General features: G+C 41.1%; 16 protein-coding genes across 16 annotated transcripts; 13 read left to right on the top strand and 3 right to left on the bottom strand.

Annotated features, from left to right (window-relative positions):
* Positions 1 to 83: 83 nt before the first annotated feature.
* Positions 84 to 1577, bottom strand: NEMIN01_2018 (histidyl-tRNA synthetase; the record flags this gene model as incomplete). Its single annotated transcript, XM_051477960.1, has 1 exon — positions 84 to 1577. One exon carries the CDS (start codon positions 1575 to 1577, stop codon positions 84 to 86), a length of 1494 nt encoding a protein of 497 aa, XP_051333920.1.
* Positions 1578 to 1604: 27 nt separating this feature from the next.
* Positions 1605 to 2471, top strand: NEMIN01_2017 (uncharacterized protein; the record flags this gene model as incomplete). Its single annotated transcript, XM_051477959.1, has 1 exon — positions 1605 to 2471. One exon carries the CDS (start codon positions 1605 to 1607, stop codon positions 2469 to 2471), a length of 867 nt encoding a protein of 288 aa, XP_051333919.1.
* Positions 2472 to 2607: 136 nt separating this feature from the next.
* NEMIN01_2016 (uncharacterized protein) lies at positions 2608 to 3975 on the top strand (the record flags this gene model as incomplete). Its single annotated transcript, XM_051477958.1, has 1 exon — positions 2608 to 3975. One exon carries the CDS (start codon positions 2608 to 2610, stop codon positions 3973 to 3975), a length of 1368 nt encoding a protein of 455 aa, XP_051333918.1.
* A 21-nt stretch (positions 3976 to 3996) lies between these two features.
* On the bottom strand, positions 3997 to 4452 carry NEMIN01_2015 (S-phase kinase-associated protein 1; the record flags this gene model as incomplete). The annotated part of the gene is made up of 1 exon (XM_051477957.1): positions 3997 to 4452. The coding sequence occupies one exon, from the start codon at positions 4450 to 4452 to the stop codon at positions 3997 to 3999; it is 456 nt and encodes a 151-aa protein (XP_051333917.1).
* Positions 4453 to 4504: 52 nt separating this feature from the next.
* On the top strand, positions 4505 to 4900 carry NEMIN01_2014 (uncharacterized protein; the record flags this gene model as incomplete). Its single annotated transcript, XM_051477956.1, has 1 exon — positions 4505 to 4900. One exon carries the CDS (start codon positions 4505 to 4507, stop codon positions 4898 to 4900), a length of 396 nt encoding a protein of 131 aa, XP_051333916.1.
* A 461-nt stretch (positions 4901 to 5361) lies between these two features.
* Positions 5362 to 6000, top strand: NEMIN01_2013 (uncharacterized protein; the record flags this gene model as incomplete). Its single annotated transcript, XM_051477955.1, has 1 exon — positions 5362 to 6000. The coding sequence occupies one exon, from the start codon at positions 5362 to 5364 to the stop codon at positions 5998 to 6000; it is 639 nt and encodes a 212-aa protein (XP_051333915.1).
* Positions 6001 to 6556: 556 nt separating this feature from the next.
* Positions 6557 to 10363, top strand: NEMIN01_2012 (myosin V; the record flags this gene model as incomplete). Its single annotated transcript, XM_051477954.1, has 1 exon — positions 6557 to 10363. One exon carries the CDS (start codon positions 6557 to 6559, stop codon positions 10361 to 10363), a length of 3807 nt encoding a protein of 1268 aa, XP_051333914.1.
* A 379-nt stretch (positions 10364 to 10742) lies between these two features.
* NEMIN01_2011 (tRNA-specific adenosine deaminase 2) lies at positions 10743 to 11510 on the top strand (the record flags this gene model as incomplete). Its single annotated transcript, XM_051477953.1, has 1 exon — positions 10743 to 11510. One exon carries the CDS (start codon positions 10743 to 10745, stop codon positions 11508 to 11510), a length of 768 nt encoding a protein of 255 aa, XP_051333913.1.
* NEMIN01_2010 (lupus La protein) lies at positions 11491 to 12438 on the top strand (the record flags this gene model as incomplete). The annotated part of the gene is made up of 1 exon (XM_051477952.1): positions 11491 to 12438. The coding sequence occupies one exon, from the start codon at positions 11491 to 11493 to the stop codon at positions 12436 to 12438; it is 948 nt and encodes a 315-aa protein (XP_051333912.1).
* Positions 12439 to 13151: 713 nt separating this feature from the next.
* NEMIN01_2009 (uncharacterized protein) lies at positions 13152 to 13706 on the top strand (the record flags this gene model as incomplete). The annotated part of the gene is made up of 1 exon (XM_051477951.1): positions 13152 to 13706. The coding sequence occupies one exon, from the start codon at positions 13152 to 13154 to the stop codon at positions 13704 to 13706; it is 555 nt and encodes a 184-aa protein (XP_051333911.1).
* Positions 13707 to 13772: 66 nt separating this feature from the next.
* Positions 13773 to 14513, top strand: NEMIN01_2008 (uncharacterized protein; the record flags this gene model as incomplete). Its single annotated transcript, XM_051477950.1, has 1 exon — positions 13773 to 14513. The coding sequence occupies one exon, from the start codon at positions 13773 to 13775 to the stop codon at positions 14511 to 14513; it is 741 nt and encodes a 246-aa protein (XP_051333910.1).
* Positions 14514 to 14617: 104 nt separating this feature from the next.
* Positions 14618 to 15493, top strand: NEMIN01_2007 (uncharacterized protein; the record flags this gene model as incomplete). The annotated part of the gene is made up of 1 exon (XM_051477949.1): positions 14618 to 15493. One exon carries the CDS (start codon positions 14618 to 14620, stop codon positions 15491 to 15493), a length of 876 nt encoding a protein of 291 aa, XP_051333909.1.
* Positions 15494 to 15554: 61 nt separating this feature from the next.
* On the top strand, positions 15555 to 15911 carry NEMIN01_2006 (uncharacterized protein; the record flags this gene model as incomplete). The annotated part of the gene is made up of 1 exon (XM_051477948.1): positions 15555 to 15911. One exon carries the CDS (start codon positions 15555 to 15557, stop codon positions 15909 to 15911), a length of 357 nt encoding a protein of 118 aa, XP_051333908.1.
* Positions 15862 to 17184, top strand: NEMIN01_2005 (uncharacterized protein; the record flags this gene model as incomplete). Its single annotated transcript, XM_051477947.1, has 1 exon — positions 15862 to 17184. The coding sequence occupies one exon, from the start codon at positions 15862 to 15864 to the stop codon at positions 17182 to 17184; it is 1323 nt and encodes a 440-aa protein (XP_051333907.1).
* Positions 17185 to 17308: 124 nt separating this feature from the next.
* NEMIN01_2004 (DnaJ-like protein subfamily B member 5) lies at positions 17309 to 18343 on the bottom strand (the record flags this gene model as incomplete). Its single annotated transcript, XM_051477946.1, has 1 exon — positions 17309 to 18343. One exon carries the CDS (start codon positions 18341 to 18343, stop codon positions 17309 to 17311), a length of 1035 nt encoding a protein of 344 aa, XP_051333906.1.
* A 55-nt stretch (positions 18344 to 18398) lies between these two features.
* On the top strand, positions 18399 to 19316 carry NEMIN01_2003 (serine/threonine-protein phosphatase PPG1; the record flags this gene model as incomplete). Its single annotated transcript, XM_051477945.1, has 1 exon — positions 18399 to 19316. The coding sequence occupies one exon, from the start codon at positions 18399 to 18401 to the stop codon at positions 19314 to 19316; it is 918 nt and encodes a 305-aa protein (XP_051333905.1).
* Between the last annotated feature and the right edge of the window lie 267 nt (positions 19317 to 19583).

Raw genomic sequence — 19583 nt, 5'->3', positions numbered from 1 at the left:
ACCACCAGGCCATCATCTATCCAATAACCATCTAGCAATAAAAAACTAAATCATCAGGCATAAATTATCAATTATCTCGTTTATTATATCTGAGCTCTAAATATCGCCTCTTCGGAGTCTACTGAGTCTTTCTCTTCGGACGAGTTTTCTTCTTCTTTTCTGCTCTTCTCTGCAATTATCTTTTTTATCTCTGGAATGAGATTTGAAATGTGCACAGTGCTTTTTATTCTGTTCTGCTTACTTCCTCGGATCACCTGGAAAGTTTCCTCTTCCAGCTCTTTTCTTCCTATCAACACAAGAATTTCTGCTCCTATTGCGTCCGCATACTCGCTGTGTCTTGAGAAGTTTGAAGAGTCTCCCATGAAGTACTCGCTGTTTATTTTGTTCTTTCTGAGATGCACACACATCTTAATTCTTTCTTCGAGAAGATTGGACCCTACGGAGCACACAAGAACTTCTGTGTATGTTTTTTTCTCTGGCGTGTCGATTAGACTGAACAGCCTGCTTACGCCCAGGCTAACTCCCACACACTTTACCTCTTCTGCGTTGTTTTTTTGTTTTTGTTTCTTTTTTGTTTTTTTTGACAGCTCCAAATTGTCTAATCCTTCTGCAATTTCGTGTGTCTCTGGGTGCTTGATCTCAAACAAGCTGTTCACCAGCCCATCGTATCTGCCGCCTGCTACCAGAGTTCCTTCTATTCCCTCGTAGCCTCCCTCCAGAAGAATGCCTGTGTAGTACTCCAGGCCGCGTATCAGGCTTATGTCAAGCACAACCTGCTCGTCTACGCCGTACACAACCAGCAGCTCGTGCAGGCGCACAAGATCATCGATAGCCTGTTTTCCTTTTTCGGTCTGCCCTATCTCTGACGATTTAAGAAGACTGATAATCTCAAACGATCCTTTTATTTTGATCAGATCTTTTATTTTTTCTATTGACTCTGCGTGCGCTCCTTTCTCCTCCATTTCTTTGGCCACCTCTTTCCATGCCATTTTATCGAGTTTGTCTATTGAGCTTCCTATGGTCCCTGCGAGCGATGCGTCTATTCCGCACACCTCCATCAGACTGTCAACCAGCTTCTTGTGGTTTAGTCTGATGTAGAATGATCTGTTTTTCATATCTTTTGAGAAGTTTTTCAGAACATCGTGTGTTGTTGAGACTATTTCTGCATCTGCGGCCATGTGCGCGTATTCTCCCACTATATCAAAGTCACTCTGGTAGAACTCTCTGTATCTTCCCTTCACTAGCGCAGGCTGGTCTCTTCTGAACACCTTTGCCGTGTGATATCTTTTCATTTTCACCGTTTTTGTCATTGCAAGATACCTCGCAAACGGCACTGTCAGATCGTATCGGAGCGCGCACAGCTCTCCTCCCTGGTCTGCAAGGTCGTAGATGAGCTTGGAGTCTTCCCCGTACTTGTTCATTAAAATCGCTTTTATCTCAAAGGTGGGCGTGTCAAACGGCACAGCTCCTCGTCTTTTGTAAATCTTTTCTATTTCAGCTATTATCCTGTCTATCAGTATTTTGTCTTTCCCTGCGTAGTCTCTGGTTCCCTTCGCTGTCTTAATTAGCTGGTCCATAAATTTCAAAAAATCTTTTCGAATAATATGGAACCATATGAGCGTTTAGCTCTGCTCCGACAGGATTTATTCCTTCTGAATGAAAAGTCTGAAAAAACAAAATTATCAATCAGAAAGACGCTAAAGGAAATAGTTGTGGATAAAAAAACACCCCCAAAGGTCCTGGCCTCCATCGAGCAAGCCAAGGCCGAGATTTCATCGAGCAGAATATTACAGTTGACTCTGGGAGTTGGCGAGCTGAAGCTTCCTGAGAAGCTGAAGTACAAGTACAAGAGCGCATACGAAACGTTCAAGCTCACATCGACCATCATTGTCACGCTGTTCACCCTTTTGAACCTGCTGATCTCCCAGAGCAAAATTATGGACACTCTGCAAATTCTCACACAAATGTACATATACTCCACGCTCACCATACGAGAGCACATTTTGATCAACAACGGAAGCCACATCAAGAAATGGTGGATACTCCACCACTACATATGCATTGTCATAACGGGAATGATGCTGACCTGTCCGGAAGAGTCTTTTTCCCTTATCAGAACCCCCGTGCTGAAGTTTCTTTTTCTTCTTTCGTGCTCGCAGGTTGTCCAGTACCAGTACCAGATGCGAAGGCTCTACGTTCTGCGCGCTCTGAAGAAAGCAGACCCCTTGGAAATAACGAGCGATGTGATGAATGTCTCTCTTATTGCGAACTTGTGGGTGGCCGTTGCAATTCTTGTGCTATTCCAGTTTATCCAGATATACGTGTCGTACTACATATACACACTGCACGTAGTTCACAAATGGACGAACTATCAGCCGCTTATTGGGGCCATACTGATATGTGTGATGGCTTTTGGGAATATGTTTACGATTTTCTACACGTGCTACAACAAAGGGCTTATACATAAATAGAAAGAGAGAATCATCGATTCTAGCGCGTATAGTATTTTAAATAAAGCAGCCGTATTACACTCTTGCAGCGCATGTTTTGCATTTTTATCCCGCGCCCGCCAAAACCACTTTATAAATTTCTTTCGTTGGTTTGTGTATGAAAACAACCATCTCTGAGCTTCCGTACCTGCACAAAGTAGACGAAGCATTCACTGAGGAGTGCTGCCCGCCCTCCCCGCAGTCGCATCTTGACATGGAGGATGTAATTGCCAAAAAGAAGCCACTTCGAAAATCAAAGAGAAGAAAAACCCTCCCAAAATACGTTAAGTACAAAGACCTGTCTGAAAGAGAAGAAACAAAGCTGACGCCAAGACAGCTGATGATGGTCATGCGCAAAAAGGGAATAATTACAGACGGCATCAAAGAGCTTGATAGAGAAACAAAAATAGTGTGTCCTGGAGCAATTCCCGACAGAAAATCGAAGAAAAATTTAGTAGAAGAATTCAGCACATACGCGAATATGCAGTCAGCACTAGAATGTAAAGTAAGCATGCAGAATGCAATGAATGGCCATGCCCCGCAGAGCACAAAGGCTGTTCTAGAGAACATTGCGGATATTTCGATGGACGATAAGACCACGGGGGAAAACAAGTGGATAGAGAGCAGTGGGGAAGATCAGATCACTAGAACAGAAGATTCACCCAGCACAATGCTCAGTCTTCCCGAGAAATTAACAATTTTATTTAAGAGAGTAGACTGCGAAAAAGAGTCTGAGAGACGTATTAATGAAGAGGACAGACTGAGCAGAAACATCACAGATAAAAAGAAGAGATCAAAGACATCTACCGCATCGAAGAAGGAGCTAAAGATAAAGATGGCAGATATGGAAGAAAAGAGGAAAAGTCTCCGAATCAGAATAAAACTAGATGAAAAACAAAAGGAGAGGAAATCTCAGAGCCATTCTTTAGATGCACTAATCGATGCGAGTAATAATCACTCAGCCCCTGTTTCAGACAATCTCTCTCATCACAAAAAAGAATCTGAACTCTCTAGCAATAACAACACAGTGATAAGTGCAAGAGTGGCAAACACTAAAAATAACAAAGAAACTTTTTCTGCAGACAACAGTGGAGTTGAGGAAATTAAAAATGCAAATAATGGTGAACATGCAGAAATTATACAAGAGAGTCTTCCTGTACAAAAAATAGCTGATAATATCTGCGAGCCCTTGCACATCTACCCTGCTCCACAGAAGCCTTCTTCTGATCTTCTGCCAGCCTCTTCTCTATCTACTAAATTTGTGAATAAAGATAGCTATGTAGGCCTTCTGGGCAGCATTCAGAGAGAAATGTCAATGCACACCTGTCCTGTGCGAACTCTGCTGGCGTCCATTTCCAAGAGGCTCGGTGCTGTAGTAAAAAATCCCCAGGAAAACGCGCACATGCACAACCAGGATGCCTTCAAAAGAGTCGTTCTGTCGTTCAGAAACATTGTCCAGCACCGAGAAAACTGCTGCATGAAATAATAAATAGAAACCTTTGCTTGTTTATTCATCTATCCACTTGTACTCCTTCTGGACATTTACTTCGTTTTTTACATTTCTCACCGGAATGTCCAAATACCGTTTTATTTCTTCCGTTGTTTTCTCTTTCAGAGACGTAGCAATCACCTTGCAGCACAGCTCCAAAAGGAGGGGCATGTTCAGGTAATTTGCAGCTGCAATAAGGCGGAAAAGAAGCGCTTTTTCTATCGAGAGAAAAAAGCCCTCGTCAAAATCTGTGAAGAGGACATCGTGTGTGTCAAAGTCCTCTGGCATTTCTTGGTCGTCCATGTGGCTTTCCATAAATTCAAAAATCTTTTTAAAAACGTCTGAATCAACGAGTATCTCCACACCGCTCTCTGGGATTACAGTTTCTTCTGCAAGGTTGCACAGCAGTATGCTCTGCTGGTAGTGCTTCTTGCTGAGTGTGTACTTGATGGCGTCTCTTGTCAGCACGTTCATGGTCGGTGTTTTAAAATGAAACAAAAACTTAAGAAGAAAATTTTTCGTAGATATGAACAGAAAAGCTCTTGAGCGACTGAAATGCGGCAGCAAGAGAAGAGAGAAAAGAAGCACCCCGGCCATAGCGCAGATAATCTTCGGAGAAAAGACCACTTTTATAGCCTTTTCAAAAAGAAGCAACTTGTGCACCATTATTAAGAAATCGCTAATTGGCCTGGCGTCTTCCCTCCAGTCGAGCTGCATGCCTGTGTGCGAACAGGAAATTGACTTGGTGGACTACCCAGAGTTTCTATTTTATGTGGAAGACTACGCAGGAAGGAAGATCTTCCTCAACACCCGGGAGAACGAGCTTTCAAATCTTTTGAGGTTCTTTTCTTACAAACTGACAATCCATGTGTACTTATCTGGGTCTCTCGGAGATGCATCCATTGAAACTTTGCGGAACTAGCGTGCAGAGCACCTTCGTGCCAGCTGCTAGCTTCTCGTATGTTTAGTGCAGCAGATGGAATGAATAAACATTATTATAGCATAGATCATTTTCTCTCGCAACTTAGAAGACAAGTGACACAGTAAAGTTTTTACGGAATTAGCTGTCCGTTTGTAGGATCTTATACAAGAATACTTTAGTGGCAGTTTAGATGGCAGTGTAATCCAGTGCATATCTTTTGATCGATCTTACATACTGTGCTGTGCTATGGCTATTATTTTACCACACTAGTACAAAGCACTGCCTGCATATCGAGTAGTAAAGAGTGTCTATGCTCTTGCAGGGTTAGGGATGTTCTTGTGCACTCTCTGTCAATGCAGCTTGAGAAGTGTACGTACAGAATTTTTAAATAAAAGCAATTGTACCTCAAATGCCCTAATTGCAGAATTTAATGAAATTTAATATTTTGTTTTTTAGCACACATGCAACTGAAGTTCCTGCTCCTCATAACATTTATTTTTTTTGCAGCCCAAGCAATGGCGTTACAGAAAGAAAAAGGAAACGAGAATCCATACGTGTTCCTGTCAATCGCAGTAGATGAGAAAGGCAAAGACAGCAAAACTGTCAGAAAGTCCCTAGGCGAAATAATCATAAAACTTGCAGTCGATGTTGTTCCAAGAACAGCAGAAAACTTCAGACAGCTGTGCGTAGGATGCCACGCTGGAACGTACAAAGGCTCTTCATTCCACAGAGTTATTAACAAGTTCATGATCCAGGGAGGAGACTTCGATAAACACAACGGAACAGGAGGACTGAGCATCTACGGAAAAAAATTCAACGATGAAAACTTCATTCTTAAGCACAACAAGCCATACCTCCTCTCTATGGCAAATGCAGGGCCTAACACCAATGGATCGCAGTTCTTCATCACCACTGTTCCCACGCCCTGGCTAGATGGAGCACACGTAGTGTTCGGTGAAGTGGTTAAGGGACAGGATATTGTCAAAACAATTGAGAATGTGCCAACATCCAGAGGAGACGACAGGCCTCTGCAGAAGGTTGTGATTGATGACTGCGGTGCATACAAAGGAAGCATTGCTGACCTAAAGAAAGATCTATAAGCGCATTTGTTCTTATGGCAGATTGCTTATTATTCTCTCAATAATTAATAAACACCGGTTAGTTATATCTTTTTATTATCTACATTTTGATTAAGATAGCACTCATGGATCTGCAGGAATGCAAAAATAAAAGTGTGCAGAGCATGTGATCATTAGAACTATTGGCATATTGCGAATGCTAGGAGAAAACATTGAATCTACCCAGAGCATGGAAGTCCTTTCAACTTTTAGACTATAGCATTGGTTGAGTCAATGAGATGGAAAATAGAAGAAGTAAGCTAAACTCTTTGAATAGATCCGGTCTATAATGCCTCTCTTGCAGACTCAGCTCTTTAGGTTTTTCTGGAGTTTCATGCCGAAACATCCCCTCAGAGATGAGCTCTTTCCCTCTATGTTCGTGCTGTTTACCTGCAGCATAAAACAACAATTTTCATACTTCTATTTTAGTCCATATTTCTCTCTTGATTACAAGTGTTGTTTGTTTAGTGGTGACTATTGCGTCTGTTTTTTGAATAAATGGCTGCGTGTTTCATTTTGTTTGTTAAGAAAATTCTAAATGGAGTTTCAAATGGGAGAGATGTCTAGAGAGATGAACAACCTTTCGAATGTTAAAAAGTTCTCGGAAGATGAAATACTGCAGATTATAAAAGATAGATACAGCTCGGGAATGATATATACACTCGCAGGCCCAGCACTAGTCTCTGTCAATCCGCACAGACCGCTGGGTGTATATGGAAGCGAGCAGAAAAAAGAGGCTTTATCAAACAACGAGTATCCGCACATTTTTACAATAGCTGAAAGAGCACACAGAGGAATGCTGCAGAATAAGAATCAGGTAATTGTCCTGAGCGGTGAGTCCGGCTCAGGAAAGAGTGTGAACGCAAACTACATACTTGAGTATCTCTCTGACCGCATGGAAAAGAAGAACATTGGAAGAAGGCTTGTGCATGCGTCTCCTGTGCTAGAGCTGTTTGGGAATGCGTGCACAAAAAACAACACAAACTCCTCGAGGTTTGGAAAGTATGTTGAAATATACTACGAGTCAAATCAAATAGCAGGAGCAAACATAAAAGCTTTTCTGCTGGAGAAAGGCAGAGCGCAGGCAGCGCAGGACAACTTCCACTCAATGGTCCTGCTGAGTGAGCTCATAGACGAAACAAAAAAAAGCAGAGAAGAAAGTAAAAAAAGAATGGCAGAGATACTGGGCAGCTTCCAAAAGATAGGAGTAGATAGGAAAAGTGTGCTAGGAGTATTCAAAGCTCTTTTGATAGTGGTTTATCTAGTGCAGATCGAGATAAAAGAAGGGAAAGAAGAAGACGGGTGCTCTGTTGACAAAGAAATGATAGATAAAGTATCGCACGTTATAGGCATTCCCTCTGACACAATATCGTCGCTTCTGCTAGAAAGAAAGCTCTCCATTGGAAAAGATGTTCTTACCAAAAAAAAGACACTCAGCGAGTGCCAGGTAACAAAGAACACTCTCATTCGTGTTATATACGAGAAAATATTTGAGTCTGTGGTTTTTCTGATCAACAGCACACTGGCTTCTGAGAAAAGCACAGAAGATGATTTGGCTAAGTACCTGAGCCATGAAGGAGTTGATTTGTTTGTGAGTGAGCTATTCAATGCAGACATCAGTGTAGAACTGCCTAGACCTACGATTATAGATGGAAATGATGGAGAAAAAACAGTTAAAATAGGAGTACTGGATATATACGGATTCGAGATTATGGAGGAAAACGGGTTTGATCAGCTCTGCATAAATTACGCAAACGAGAAGATTCAGGCAGAGTATGTGCGCAGAATAATCGAGGACAACAGGAAAGCTTTTAGAGAAGAGGGGATTGACCTGGAGAACATGGAAATGCTCTCGCAGGCAGAGTCTGTCTTTGAAGGATCGCTTGGGATCATCAAATTGCTCGACGAAGAGTCGTTTATGCCCGGGGGAACAGTTAAAAACTGGCTAAATAAAGTCTCAAGTGCAGGAGCAATAAAAACAAGAGAAAACACCATGGAAATAAATCACTATGCAGGGAAAGTGTGGTACTCTGCTGACGAGTTTGTTCTGAAAAACAGGAATACATACTCCGATATTTGCAGTCTTCTAAATCAGACAAATATAGCTGCTCTGCACCAGCCAGAAGAGCACAAAGGCAGACTAAGCCAGGTGGGCGTGATTGGAGAGTTTCAAAAGAGTCTACAAACTCTTCTAACAGAGATAAACAAGAATGTGCTGCACTATGTCAGATGCATTAAGCCTGGAAAAACATCTGAGTTCTGCAATGAGTATGTGAAAACACAGCTCAGGCTAACGGGCATATACGAAACAGTCAAAATATTTATGCTGGGATTCTATGTAAAAACACTGAAAAATGAATTCATGGAAAGATATTCAGTCGATCCAGGAGATGTTCCAGGCGCGCAGGTGGGAGTAAAGTACGTCTTTCTGACAGAGAATGTGTTCAATATGCTTGAGGAGAATAAGAAGGCAAACGAAGCCAATGCAGCCTCCATTATAAAAGTGTATCTGTATGGGAAACACATTTACCAGAAATATTCAAAGATAAGAGAAGAAGAAATAAAAAGAATGGAAAAAGAATTGCTAGAGAAGGAGTTACTTGAGAAAGCCGAGAAGGAGTTACTTGAGAAAGCTGAGAAAGAGAAACATAGAGTTGCACACGATAGCATGAGCAATGTCCAAACTGAAAAACCTGTGTGTGCGCAGATAGCAGCTTCTGAATGTGAGAAAACAGATGTAAATTTATCTGCTGAAAAGAGAGTAGAAGTTCTAGAACTGGATAAACAGCCATCTGATGCCATAGAGAAGCCTGAAGAAGCTGTGCAAACTGAGAGAGCATCTGAACTAGTAATAGACTTTATAAACTCAGACAATTCTATGCACAATCCTGAGAGAAAAGTGAATGCTACGAATACTGACAACGATGACCAAAAAAATACTACTGAGCAGAAAGGTATCAATAGCATTCACATGGCAGATTTAAACACCTCCCCTGCATCGGATGACAATATTAACCCGTTTTTGCAGCATAATGAAACTCTTAGAGAGATCAATCGATGCAACAGCTGCTACAAAACAGAGGAAAAGTATGCAATGCAGGTTCTCTATCTGGCAGAGAGGGAGAACCTCATAGAAAAGCTAAAGTCAGATCTACTGTCTGCTTCAGCAACTATTAAAGAGAAGAACATGCTTATTCGCGACTTAAGCCACAAGATTGAAGTCATGCTCTACGAACTGTCGAGCGGCGAGTATTTCAAAACGACAACCAACCCACACCAAAGCAGCAGAGGAGTGCCGCTCGGTCCTTCAAAACCGGACAAGACCAAGGCATCTGATATGCTTTTTAGAAAAATATGCAAGATCTTTATCCAAACTATACCCCCTGCATATCCTTCGTACTATCACTCTGTGTGCTGCTCGTTTGCGCTGTTTCGCATCTCCGCTATCTGTCCTGGGGGAATCTCTGAAAATATATCAGCTGCAGTCAAAGAATTTCTCTCTTCTGCCTATGCTGTTCTTGTGGTCAAAAAATCATCAATTCCCTTGTACACTGGGTTTTTCCTGACAAATGCTATTTTTATCGCCAGAACTTCGCCCTCTGCACAGACTTCAGAAATGCTCCAGAGCATATACGGAGAAGGGTGCAAGGCAGTAACTGAAGAGATTGTAAACTTTGGGTTTGACTTTCTGTTCAAGCCTTCTATGTCAGACAATGTTAATCTTCTCTCGAGGCTCCTTAAGAAGCCCTCCCTTGACTCGGTTGTTTCTCATCTCAAGATGGTGCACTCTGTTCTTTCGAATCTGTATGTCCCTAAGCCTGTGATTGTCTCTATTTTCGAGTATATTTCTAAAACAATAGACGCGCTGGGATTCGAGTACATAACAAAAAAAGAAAAGAAAATCACAGGAAAAAACATTGTGTACTTGCACAACAGTTTAGATACGCTTTCCTCTCTGCTTATTGACGTAAAGGTACAGGATCCGTACAGCTGCTTCCCCTACCTTAGAAAATACACAGAGTTTGTAGAAATGCAAAAGAAAGGCTTTAGCACCGGATCAATCTCTTTGCAGCTTGGGCCGTTTACGTCATCTCAGCTCATGGCGTGCATATCTTCGCTGTCTCCAGACATACGAGGACAGTGTGCAGAGAAGCTGCAGAGCGCTCTGAAAGACACAATACAGGTTGATAGGATTACCATGCCAACCCCGCTGTTTTCTATGCCACTAAATGCTCTTCCAGATGACCCAAATGAGCTCTACAGTGCCCTGTCTATTTGCCCGGAAAAGGACGCCCTGTGCAGTGCTCTGGAAGAGTTTGGTGTGCCTTCTTCCTGGCTTAAATAGTACAATTTGCTACAAGATACACTGCATAATTTAAAAATAAACCCAGCATAATTAAAAATTTACTAAGTGTATAAGTCTATGCAAATGGATATGTACAATTATTTTCTCTTTTTATAATAAAGCGTAGATAAAGACAGAAAGTAAATAAAAATATAAAAAACAGGTTAAGAAGAGGTGGTTATGATTAAAATGAACATGTTAGGAAGTGAAAGTATGCGTCAATGATTATCTAGTTTATATGAACTGCTCATTAAGTACACTGTATAGCAGATATATGATTGCACAGATATCATCAGTAAAGAAGATCTCTTTACACACAGAGATGATAGAACATAACCACTGCACATGCATGGATTGAAAATTGAATAAAATGATGTCTATGGTGTGTGGCCTGTGGGATAAAATAGGAGACCATACAGCACTAAAAAATTTAATGGAAATAGCCATAGATGAGGCAAAAAAAGCGCTGGAGCTTGAAGAAGTTCCAATAGGCTGTGCAGTATTTCATAAAGGCAGATGTATAGATACAGCCCACAATTTGACAAATAAAAACAGAGATCCCCTGGCGCATGCAGAAATGCTCTGTCTCGAAAGGCTTCCCAAAGAGATGCTTTCGGAAATAGAGCTGTATGTAACATGTGAGCCGTGCATAATGTGCTTGGCTCTGATAATTAAGCTGGGCATTAGAACGGTTGTGTATGCGTGTATAAATCCACGGTTTGGAGGACTTTCTCCGTTTGTAGCAGAAGGCATTTTATCACTTGTAGAAAAGAAGAATGAGCCAGAAAGCAATGATACAGATTATACCGTGAAAAATGATCAGAAAACTTTAGATAAGTATTTAACTAATAAGATAGATATTAACGATAAAGTGGCAGAAGATCAATTGTGCTGTTGTAGTGCACAAGATGCTAATTTAGCGATTAAAACAGAACACAAATGTTCTAGTGTAAAAGTTTACTCATACACAGGGGCAGCTGATAAGAGTGCAAGCTATATAAAGATGGTGTATCAGCCGGCGCAGACATCTCTCGATTTGCTAAAGTCTTTCTACATGCTGGAAAATGGCCGGGCGCCAGTTGAAAAGCGAAAAGTTAAAAACTCACAGCACGCAAAAAATTTTAAAAATGACACAGGACGAGAATAAATTAATAATCCAGCAAGTTGAATTTTATTTCAGCGATGCAAACATCGTAAGAGACGAGTTCTTAAAAAAGCTCATGCTGATGAACGAAGGCTGGGCGCCGTTGACTGTGATTAATTCGTTTGGAAAAATAAAAGCATTTAAAAAGACAGTTAGCGAGCTGGAAAGCATCTTGAAAGAAAGCTCCAAGCTGACCGTAGAGGATGAAAGGATCAAAAGAAACACCCCCATCCCATCATTCCAGGAGCACAAGGGCGAAGAGAAGACTGTTTTGATCAGAAACTTCCCCGTTGAGTACACACTAGAAGATGTGCAGAGTGCTCTGGCCCCGCTCAAAGAGAGAATAGCAAGAATAGCGATGAGAAAGAACGCATTGAAGGAGTTCAAAGGCTCTGTGTTTGTGGAGCTCAATGAAAAAGAAGACATTGAGATCGTGAAAGACTCAAAGCTAACCATTGACATTCCGGTTGAGACAGAGGAGAACGAGTCTGGAAACTCTTCCAAGAAAACAAAAATAGAGCTGGAGGTGGTTGACTCAAAGGAGTATTTTGATAAAAAGAAGGAGGAGAGAAGAGAAAAGAAAGAAGAAAAGAGAAAAGAGATAACCAAACAGATTGTAAACGGATTCAAGAGCAAGATATTCAAATTTACTGTAGCCAAAGGCGAAGAAGAAGCCTCTGAAGAAGAAATTAACAGCTTGAAAATATCCGACATAAAACAAGAGCTGCTGGAGAAGGGCATTGCTTTCGTTGATATTCCCCAAAGGCACATCCGAATGAAGAACGACGAAGAAGAAATAGCGCCCATCAGCGTCAAAGAGTTCACCATTTCATTCACCAAGCTGAGTGAAGAAGAGGTTGAAAAGTACTGCGAAGGGCTCTCTTTAGTTGCAGACGGCAAGACTCTTTCTAAGCCTAGAAGAAAAAGATAGATATGACATATTATGGCAGTTTAATATTACCTAGATAGAAATGCTTGCTAATGCACTCGAGTAATCAGGCAAATTTTTCATGGGAACATATGCTCAATAATAAATAAACATTTATTCACGATTTACCGACTTAGTTATTCCACACATCAGAGTCAATTAACTGATGTTCTGTGTAGCAGTGAATATCTGATGACTAGACATGCTGAAAGTAGACATAAACACATAGGTAAATGTGTACTGCAAATATGTACATTCTAGTCTAAACCAGAACTAATGGAAAAAGACAGGTCATTCCGGTGAAAAAGTTTATTAAGCGCAGATAAATAGATTTGTGCAATGCTTATCTTGTTTTAATATCTTCTACGTCCTTAAGAGATAGTTTATCTATCTACCGATGTTTTCGCGTTTGAATTTTCAATAAATTGCTCAGATAGCTCTTAGCACCGCACATTTTACTTCTTTAGAGTGTTCCACTAGACAATGCCAGCTAAACATCTGTGTGTACAACCTAATAGAGTGTGCTCCATTCTAATTCCGATAAAATTTTCACATAATAACATTTCTTACATCTGAACAGCTCGAATGGAAGACTCCTCTGCACAATATGCGCTCTTTTCTGCCATCTGAGTGCATTTTCAGACATTTACAAAATTTAAATGCTCAATGCTGAAAATTTGAATTAAACTATAAATTCTTTGTTTTAAAAAAACTGAATGGAAAGAGTCAGGAAGATTTCAGAAACGTACCCCATTTTTAAGAAAGTCCAAGATCTTACAAACGGACAGATAAAAGCAGAATACAGTTTTATAGGGCTGGCCATAGTGATATTCTTCAGTTTGTTCTCCAGATGTCTTTCAGGAGCCATAACAAACATATTCTCATTCATTCTCATAGTGGGACCAGCTACTAATCTTATAGTAAGCAAAACATCGCCAGAAATTGGAAACTTAAAACACATTCTTTCGTACTTGATTACCTTTGCGTTCTTCACCGTGACAGAGTCGATTCTGCGCTTCATACCCAGCAGAATACCCTTCTACTACCACGCGAAGTTCCTTTTCTTCTACTATCTTTCGGTCAGACGCACCCAGCTAACTGACTACTTAAACGCTTCTTTATACGTGCCTGCAAATGAAGCCATTAGAAAACTCAATCAAATGGACCCCAAGGCCACCATCAAGGCAGCGCAGTCAGCTGCATCTGAGAAGATAAAGGATCTATCAGAGACCGTTAAGAAAAATACAGGAAGCCCTTCGAAAGAAGAATAAGAAAAATAAAAGTATTCATTGATTGGTATATTTAAAAACATTTAGGAACATTTTCGCATTTGTCTCATGAGGGATAGAACGTGCAGGTACTCAGAAGCAGTTGCATCCGCCAAGAAGGCGCACCGAATAAAGAAGGAGGAGGCTCTGAGGAGGCTTTTTGAGTACAAAAAAAATAATAATTCTGTCCAGTGTCCGAGCAGCCACACGATTGTTTCTCTTTCGTATTCCATGATAGGAAATTATTTGGAGAAAAGAGTGTGCAAATACGACTACAATATATCCTGCAGAAGCTGCCATAGAGAGGTGTACATGTGCGGCATAAACTGCAAGCTCTGCGGGTCTTGGGAGTGCACCCAGTGCATCACCCCGTACGAAGGTGTGAACATCTGCAAAGAGTGCAAATGGGTTGTGTCTGGGAGCGGAATTGTCAGGAACGCAGAGTACAGCATGGAAACACAGGAGCAGTACAGGATTCTCAAGAAGTGTCTGAAAACCCCAAATAATGAAAACATCAAGCAACTGTCGCAAATACTGAAAGAGCTGGAAGTAAAAACAAATGAGAAAGAGACAGAAACTCGGATAAAAAAGAATCTGCTGATACGGGCAAAGATCGCGCTCTGCGACTGGTACATCTACAAGGCAAAGGAAGAAAGGTATTCGATGCTGTTTGAGCAGCTGGAGTACCTTGAAGTTCTGAGACAAACAAACAAATCCTACTCTGACCCAATAGACAGTGCGATCAGAGAAATTTTAGAAGAAATTGCATCGTCCGATCCCCTTAAAGGAAGAAATAGTAAAAATAAATAGCTCAATCTTATGAGGTAGGCCAAAGTTTCTTAGGACATTTGAAAGATCAGCAGTAAACATTATCTCATTGTTCTGTAAGTATTCGGTGTGCAGACAAACAAACAATGAACACTCTGCTTCTTGGCACTCTGCAGGCCCCAAGTAAATACAAAGAGTACATAGAGTACATCCAGCAGCTGCAAAATGAAGGGCTGGTTTACAGGAAAGAAATAGTTGATGATTTAATAGACAGATTTCTTGAGGTGGTGGACGATAACTACCACATTAAAGAGCTGTACACCAGAAAAAAGGTTTTAGTAAGCGGTGTGCCTGAGAGTGATGAAATAAGTGCAATGATCGTGGCTATGCAGAATGCAGCCAACTCCTCTGAATCAGTAATCAGTGCTCAGAACAGTAATGCAGATAGCTGGCATAGAATAAATAGCAGTTTAGATAGCGCTGAGAGCAATAGCTATGTGCTAGAAATGGGAGATACTTCCCAATTAGAAGTGGTAGAACAAACAGCAGATGCTGCTATGAATCTCAGCAGAAATAAGGCAGAGAAAACTTCGCCATTATTAGAAGCAGAAGGTAAATCTTTTATAGAAATAAATGATGATGGCAAGGAGCATAAAATAGCTCACACACAGGACAACCACAGAAGTAAGAGTGAAGCAGATGTAAGTTCTATGCATGCAGATGCACTCAATGGCACACATACAGGTGAAAGCAAAAAAGAAGAAATTCCGCTGGAAAGTGGACTGCCAGAGCACAGTTCGTTAAATAGCAATAGCATTGCAAAGTATTTAGCGGCAGCACGAACAATAAAAACCCCCCACGACCCAACACACCTTCAACAGGCAGCTAACAAGAAGCATCTTGCAAACAGCCAGCTCCTGAAGATAAAGGAAGAGTTCTCTGAGATATCTGCGTATGCTATTTCAATTCTTCTCATAATGGCGCAAATAGAAGATCTGTTATGTGAAGAGACCAAGCAATAAAACTTTTTATATGAAGACCTTCTCCAGAGCAAAGCCTCCACTTGTTTCTATTTTGGATCCGATGTGCACAGAGCAGAAAACAGAGAAAAAACCTTGTACTTTGCTATCTTTTGCTAAACTAAAAGAGCAGCCAGTGCTGGGCATTCCTTCAGCAGACAATGAGATATCTCAGAAAACGGAAAACAGCACTGAGCCACAAAAAGAAGTATTTTCTCGCACAGAAAAAGAAGAAAAAAAGAAAGTCAAAGAGAGTCAGCTTATGCTCAACTTTGGACAGAAGAGATACACAAAGTGCCACGAGTGCGGGGTAATGTACTGCGAAACACTTTCTTCAGAGGCGCGATTGCACAGAAAATTACACAGAAAATATGTTTCAGAAAAAGAAAAAGCTGACCAATTGGAAAAGAAAGAAAGATAAGAGCATTCTCCTGATAATAGAAATGGAACAGAGAGACAAAGTAATACTGTGGCTGGCGCATGACGAAATACAAAGCATGTCAGAGTATGTGGAAGAGCTGAAAAACGAAGGCGTCCCGTCGTACTCAAAAATATCTGTATGGGGATTGGCATTTACAAAGTCCTGGTACAGACGAATAGAAAGACCGCAGTTTGCTATTTACAACACAATTATAAAATGTACAAAGAAGCTTCCATGCCCAGACTGCTACAGGAAAAAAGAGCAGAAAAAGGCAGAGCTAGAAGAAGCGGCCAAAAAAGGAAAGGGAGTCCAAGGAGCGGTTGATGCAGTCAGTAAAGCACTCTCACCGGGAAAGGCGCAAGATGGCAGTAAAGAAGATAAGCCAGACAAAAATGCAGAAGAAAAAGACAGTAAAGAGCCAAAAGAGGATGGTAAAGACAAAAACAGCGAAGTGCCAGAGTCAGAGCACTCGGAAGAAGAAGGAGAAGAGCACTCCATACTCGACGATGAGGAGATAGAGTCGCTGGTAAGCCATCTGGACTGCGACTTTGCAAAAGAAGAAAATAAGTGCAAAACAGAGGGAGAAAGATACTACACAATACGAATGGTGATGCATGCTCTGAAAAAGTCGTACGAGTACAACATGCTTGTGTCGCACAAAAGAGTGCACCCGAAAAACATCGACAAAATATTCAGTCTCTGCATAGGGGCATTTTCGTACTTCACAAGCTACAACATTGAGAAGATTTTCAAAGTCTTTTTTTTCCTGGCATCGAATCTCAACGGAGTGTTTGCCACTAAAAAGGGACAGGATATGACCCAGAAGGAGTTTGACAAGTTTTTGCTCTTTGTGCAAAACACAGCAGCGCTCAGCAAAAACAAGTTTATGATTCTGATCGATGCCATTTCCTCTCTAAACCAGGAAATACTGACGAAGTTTGCATACGACATAATCAAGGGAAACATATCTGTTACGGGGGTTCAAAAAGAGCTGTTTGATAAATACTCAAAGCCCAGCGCAGCTGAAATAGACGAGTTTAAAAAGACCCATCCGTTTTCGCTTTTAAGCACATTTACGCCCCGGATTATCTTTTTGCACCAGAAAGAGAATAAAACGCTTGACGAGCTGAAAAAGGAAAACGCCTATCTGAAAGAAAACATAGAAGTGCTTCTAAGTGACCTGAAACATTCAAACACCTCAGGGTTTGCAGCCCAGCTTAAGAAGGATTTAGAAGAGAAAAACGAACAGATAAAGAAACTGCAAGACAAATAAAAGCATCTGTTGCATTCCAAATATTTAAGCTATTTTATTTATTTTTATTTTCCATACTTGATCCGTGTAGTTCAACATTACAATTTTAATAAGTACGTAATTTATTTAGTGTACGCTTTCATTACTATAGCAATGCATTGCATACGAGACTCTTCTCTCTAGCCGATAAATTGACTATAATACGAGGCTTAACAATGAGATTTCCTCTTTTCAAGCTTTTTGTTCTATCTGGAAGGCCTTCTCCTTCGAGCACAGTGTCTTTAGAGTTGTCTCCTATAATCTCACTGTTAATTACAATGTTGTTGTCCTTAAGGCCTTTTATCACTTTCTTAAATCCTGAGAGATATTCTTTGATCCCTATGTCAAACTCGTATATTATATCGTTGCCTGACACTTTGTAGTATGCGTGCGGCTTTTCTATTAAGACAACAACTATATCTGTTCCACTTCCGTCTGGCTGGCAGTCTCCTGCATTTGCGTATGTTATTTTTGTTCCAAATTTGTATCCCGGTAGAACATTTACATCCAGAACAGTTTCTTCTCTTTCGCCCGACGGGATGCGCCTTCTGATTCTTATCTTGCGCAGTGAGCCCGTGCATATCTCCTCAAGAGTTATTGCCATTTTGTATTCAAGGATGGCATTGGGGCCATTTTTTTCTTTTCCTTGGCTTTGGCCATGCGTGTGTCTTTTTCCTCTTCCAAAAATATTCTCAAACGCATTATTTCCTCGTCCTCCCCCGAATATTGATCCTATGTCACTAAAGCCATCAAATCCGCCAGATCCTGCTGATTCAAAGTCAGTGAACGAAAATCCATTTCCAAAGGATCCTCCACCGCTGCCTCTACCTCCTCCTCCAAAGTTGAAGTTGAAGTTTCCAAAGTCTGAGGGGTCTCCTCCAGGCCTTCTCTGGCCTGCCTCCTCTTGTGTCATGCCTGTTGCATCGTAGAACTCTCTTTTCTTTTTATCTGTGAGGACCTCGTATGCAGCGTTTATCTCTTTGAATCTGTCCTGCATCTTTTTCTTTTCAGTCTCTGATTTGTTTGTGTGCATGTCTGGGTGGTACTTCCTTGCCAGTGCTTTGTATGCTGATCTTATTTCGCTTTCTGTTGCGTTCTTATTTACATTTAATATCGTGTATAAGCTTTTCTTGCTGTCCATTCTTAATTGAATGTTTGAAAATTGTTTTATTTTTTTCAAGTTCCAGAAATTTCTAATGACAAAGCCGTGCTCATTAGCAGACTTCCTAACGGATGAGTCAGAGTTTGTCCAGAAATTGTCAGCTGGGCAGCTGACCAATAAGGAAATATTCGAGATATGCGAAGAAGCAACGGAAATATTTGCGTCTGAGCCGTTCATGCTCAGCCTCTCCTCTGAGATTGTTGTTATCGGAGATATACACGGCCAGTATTTTGACCTTCTCAACATTCTGAAACTGTCTCCGTCTTCTAAGTATCTGTTTCTTGGAGACTTTGTGGACAGAGGAGCAAACTCTGTGGAGACAATAATACTTTTGTTTTATATGAAAATTAAATACTCTGATAGCGTATGGCTCCTTCGGGGAAACCACGAGTCTCTTCGAACATCGTCCTGCTACGGCTTCCAGGATGAGTGCATGCGGATGTATGGGTCTAAGCTCGTGTGGTACAGGATATGCTCAGTTTTTGACTTTCTTCCCATTTGTGGGATAATCGACAGCCAAATATTTGCGGTGCATGCAGGGATTGGGCCAAACTTGGACATTACAAAGTTTGAAGCAACGCAAAGAGTGGGCGATGTTCCAAGTGGAGGAGACATAGCCAATCTCCTGTGGAGCGATCCAGACCCGCTGGTAGACAGTTTTGTGGAGAGCAAAAGAGGAATTGGGTACTACTTTGGAGAAAAGCAGGTAGACGAATTCCTCAGAAAAACAGGACTAAAAAAAATCATTCGGTCCCATCAGCTTGTGGACGAGGGATACAAGGAGGACTTCAATGGAAAAGTCATAACTATATGGAGCGCACCAAACTACTGCTACAGATGCATGAACAAAGCCGCAGTGGCAAGGATAAGAGGCGAGACCATAGAGTACTGCGAGATACCCGTTGCAGAGTTCCAAAGAAAAGAGACAAAGCCGCTCTCCTACTTCTTGTAACTAAGCATTACACAACACCACTGTATTTTGCACATCTAGAGCACCCTCTATTCTAGATCTGATTATGTTGCCATAAAAGGAAAATAAGTAAAAATTTTTATTTCAAAATCAATGTTTAAATAGTAGAATAGCATTCTATGGCCTAGGACAGCGCTCTGCTAGTTTTTGTACTTTATCTTTGGCAGAGTCTCTCACGTGAACAGTCAAAGGAAATGGAGAAATGTTTGTTTATCTTTTCTAGCTGCACTGCAACTACTGATATTTTCG

This window comes from Nematocida minor (genome assembly GCF_024244105.1).
Source record: "Nematocida minor strain JUm1510 chromosome Unknown 7759, whole genome shotgun sequence".
Taxonomy (NCBI): domain Eukaryota; kingdom Fungi; phylum Microsporidia; genus Nematocida; species Nematocida minor.
Note: the sequence above shows the minus strand (reverse complement) of the source record. Positions and strands in the feature narration are given on the sequence as shown.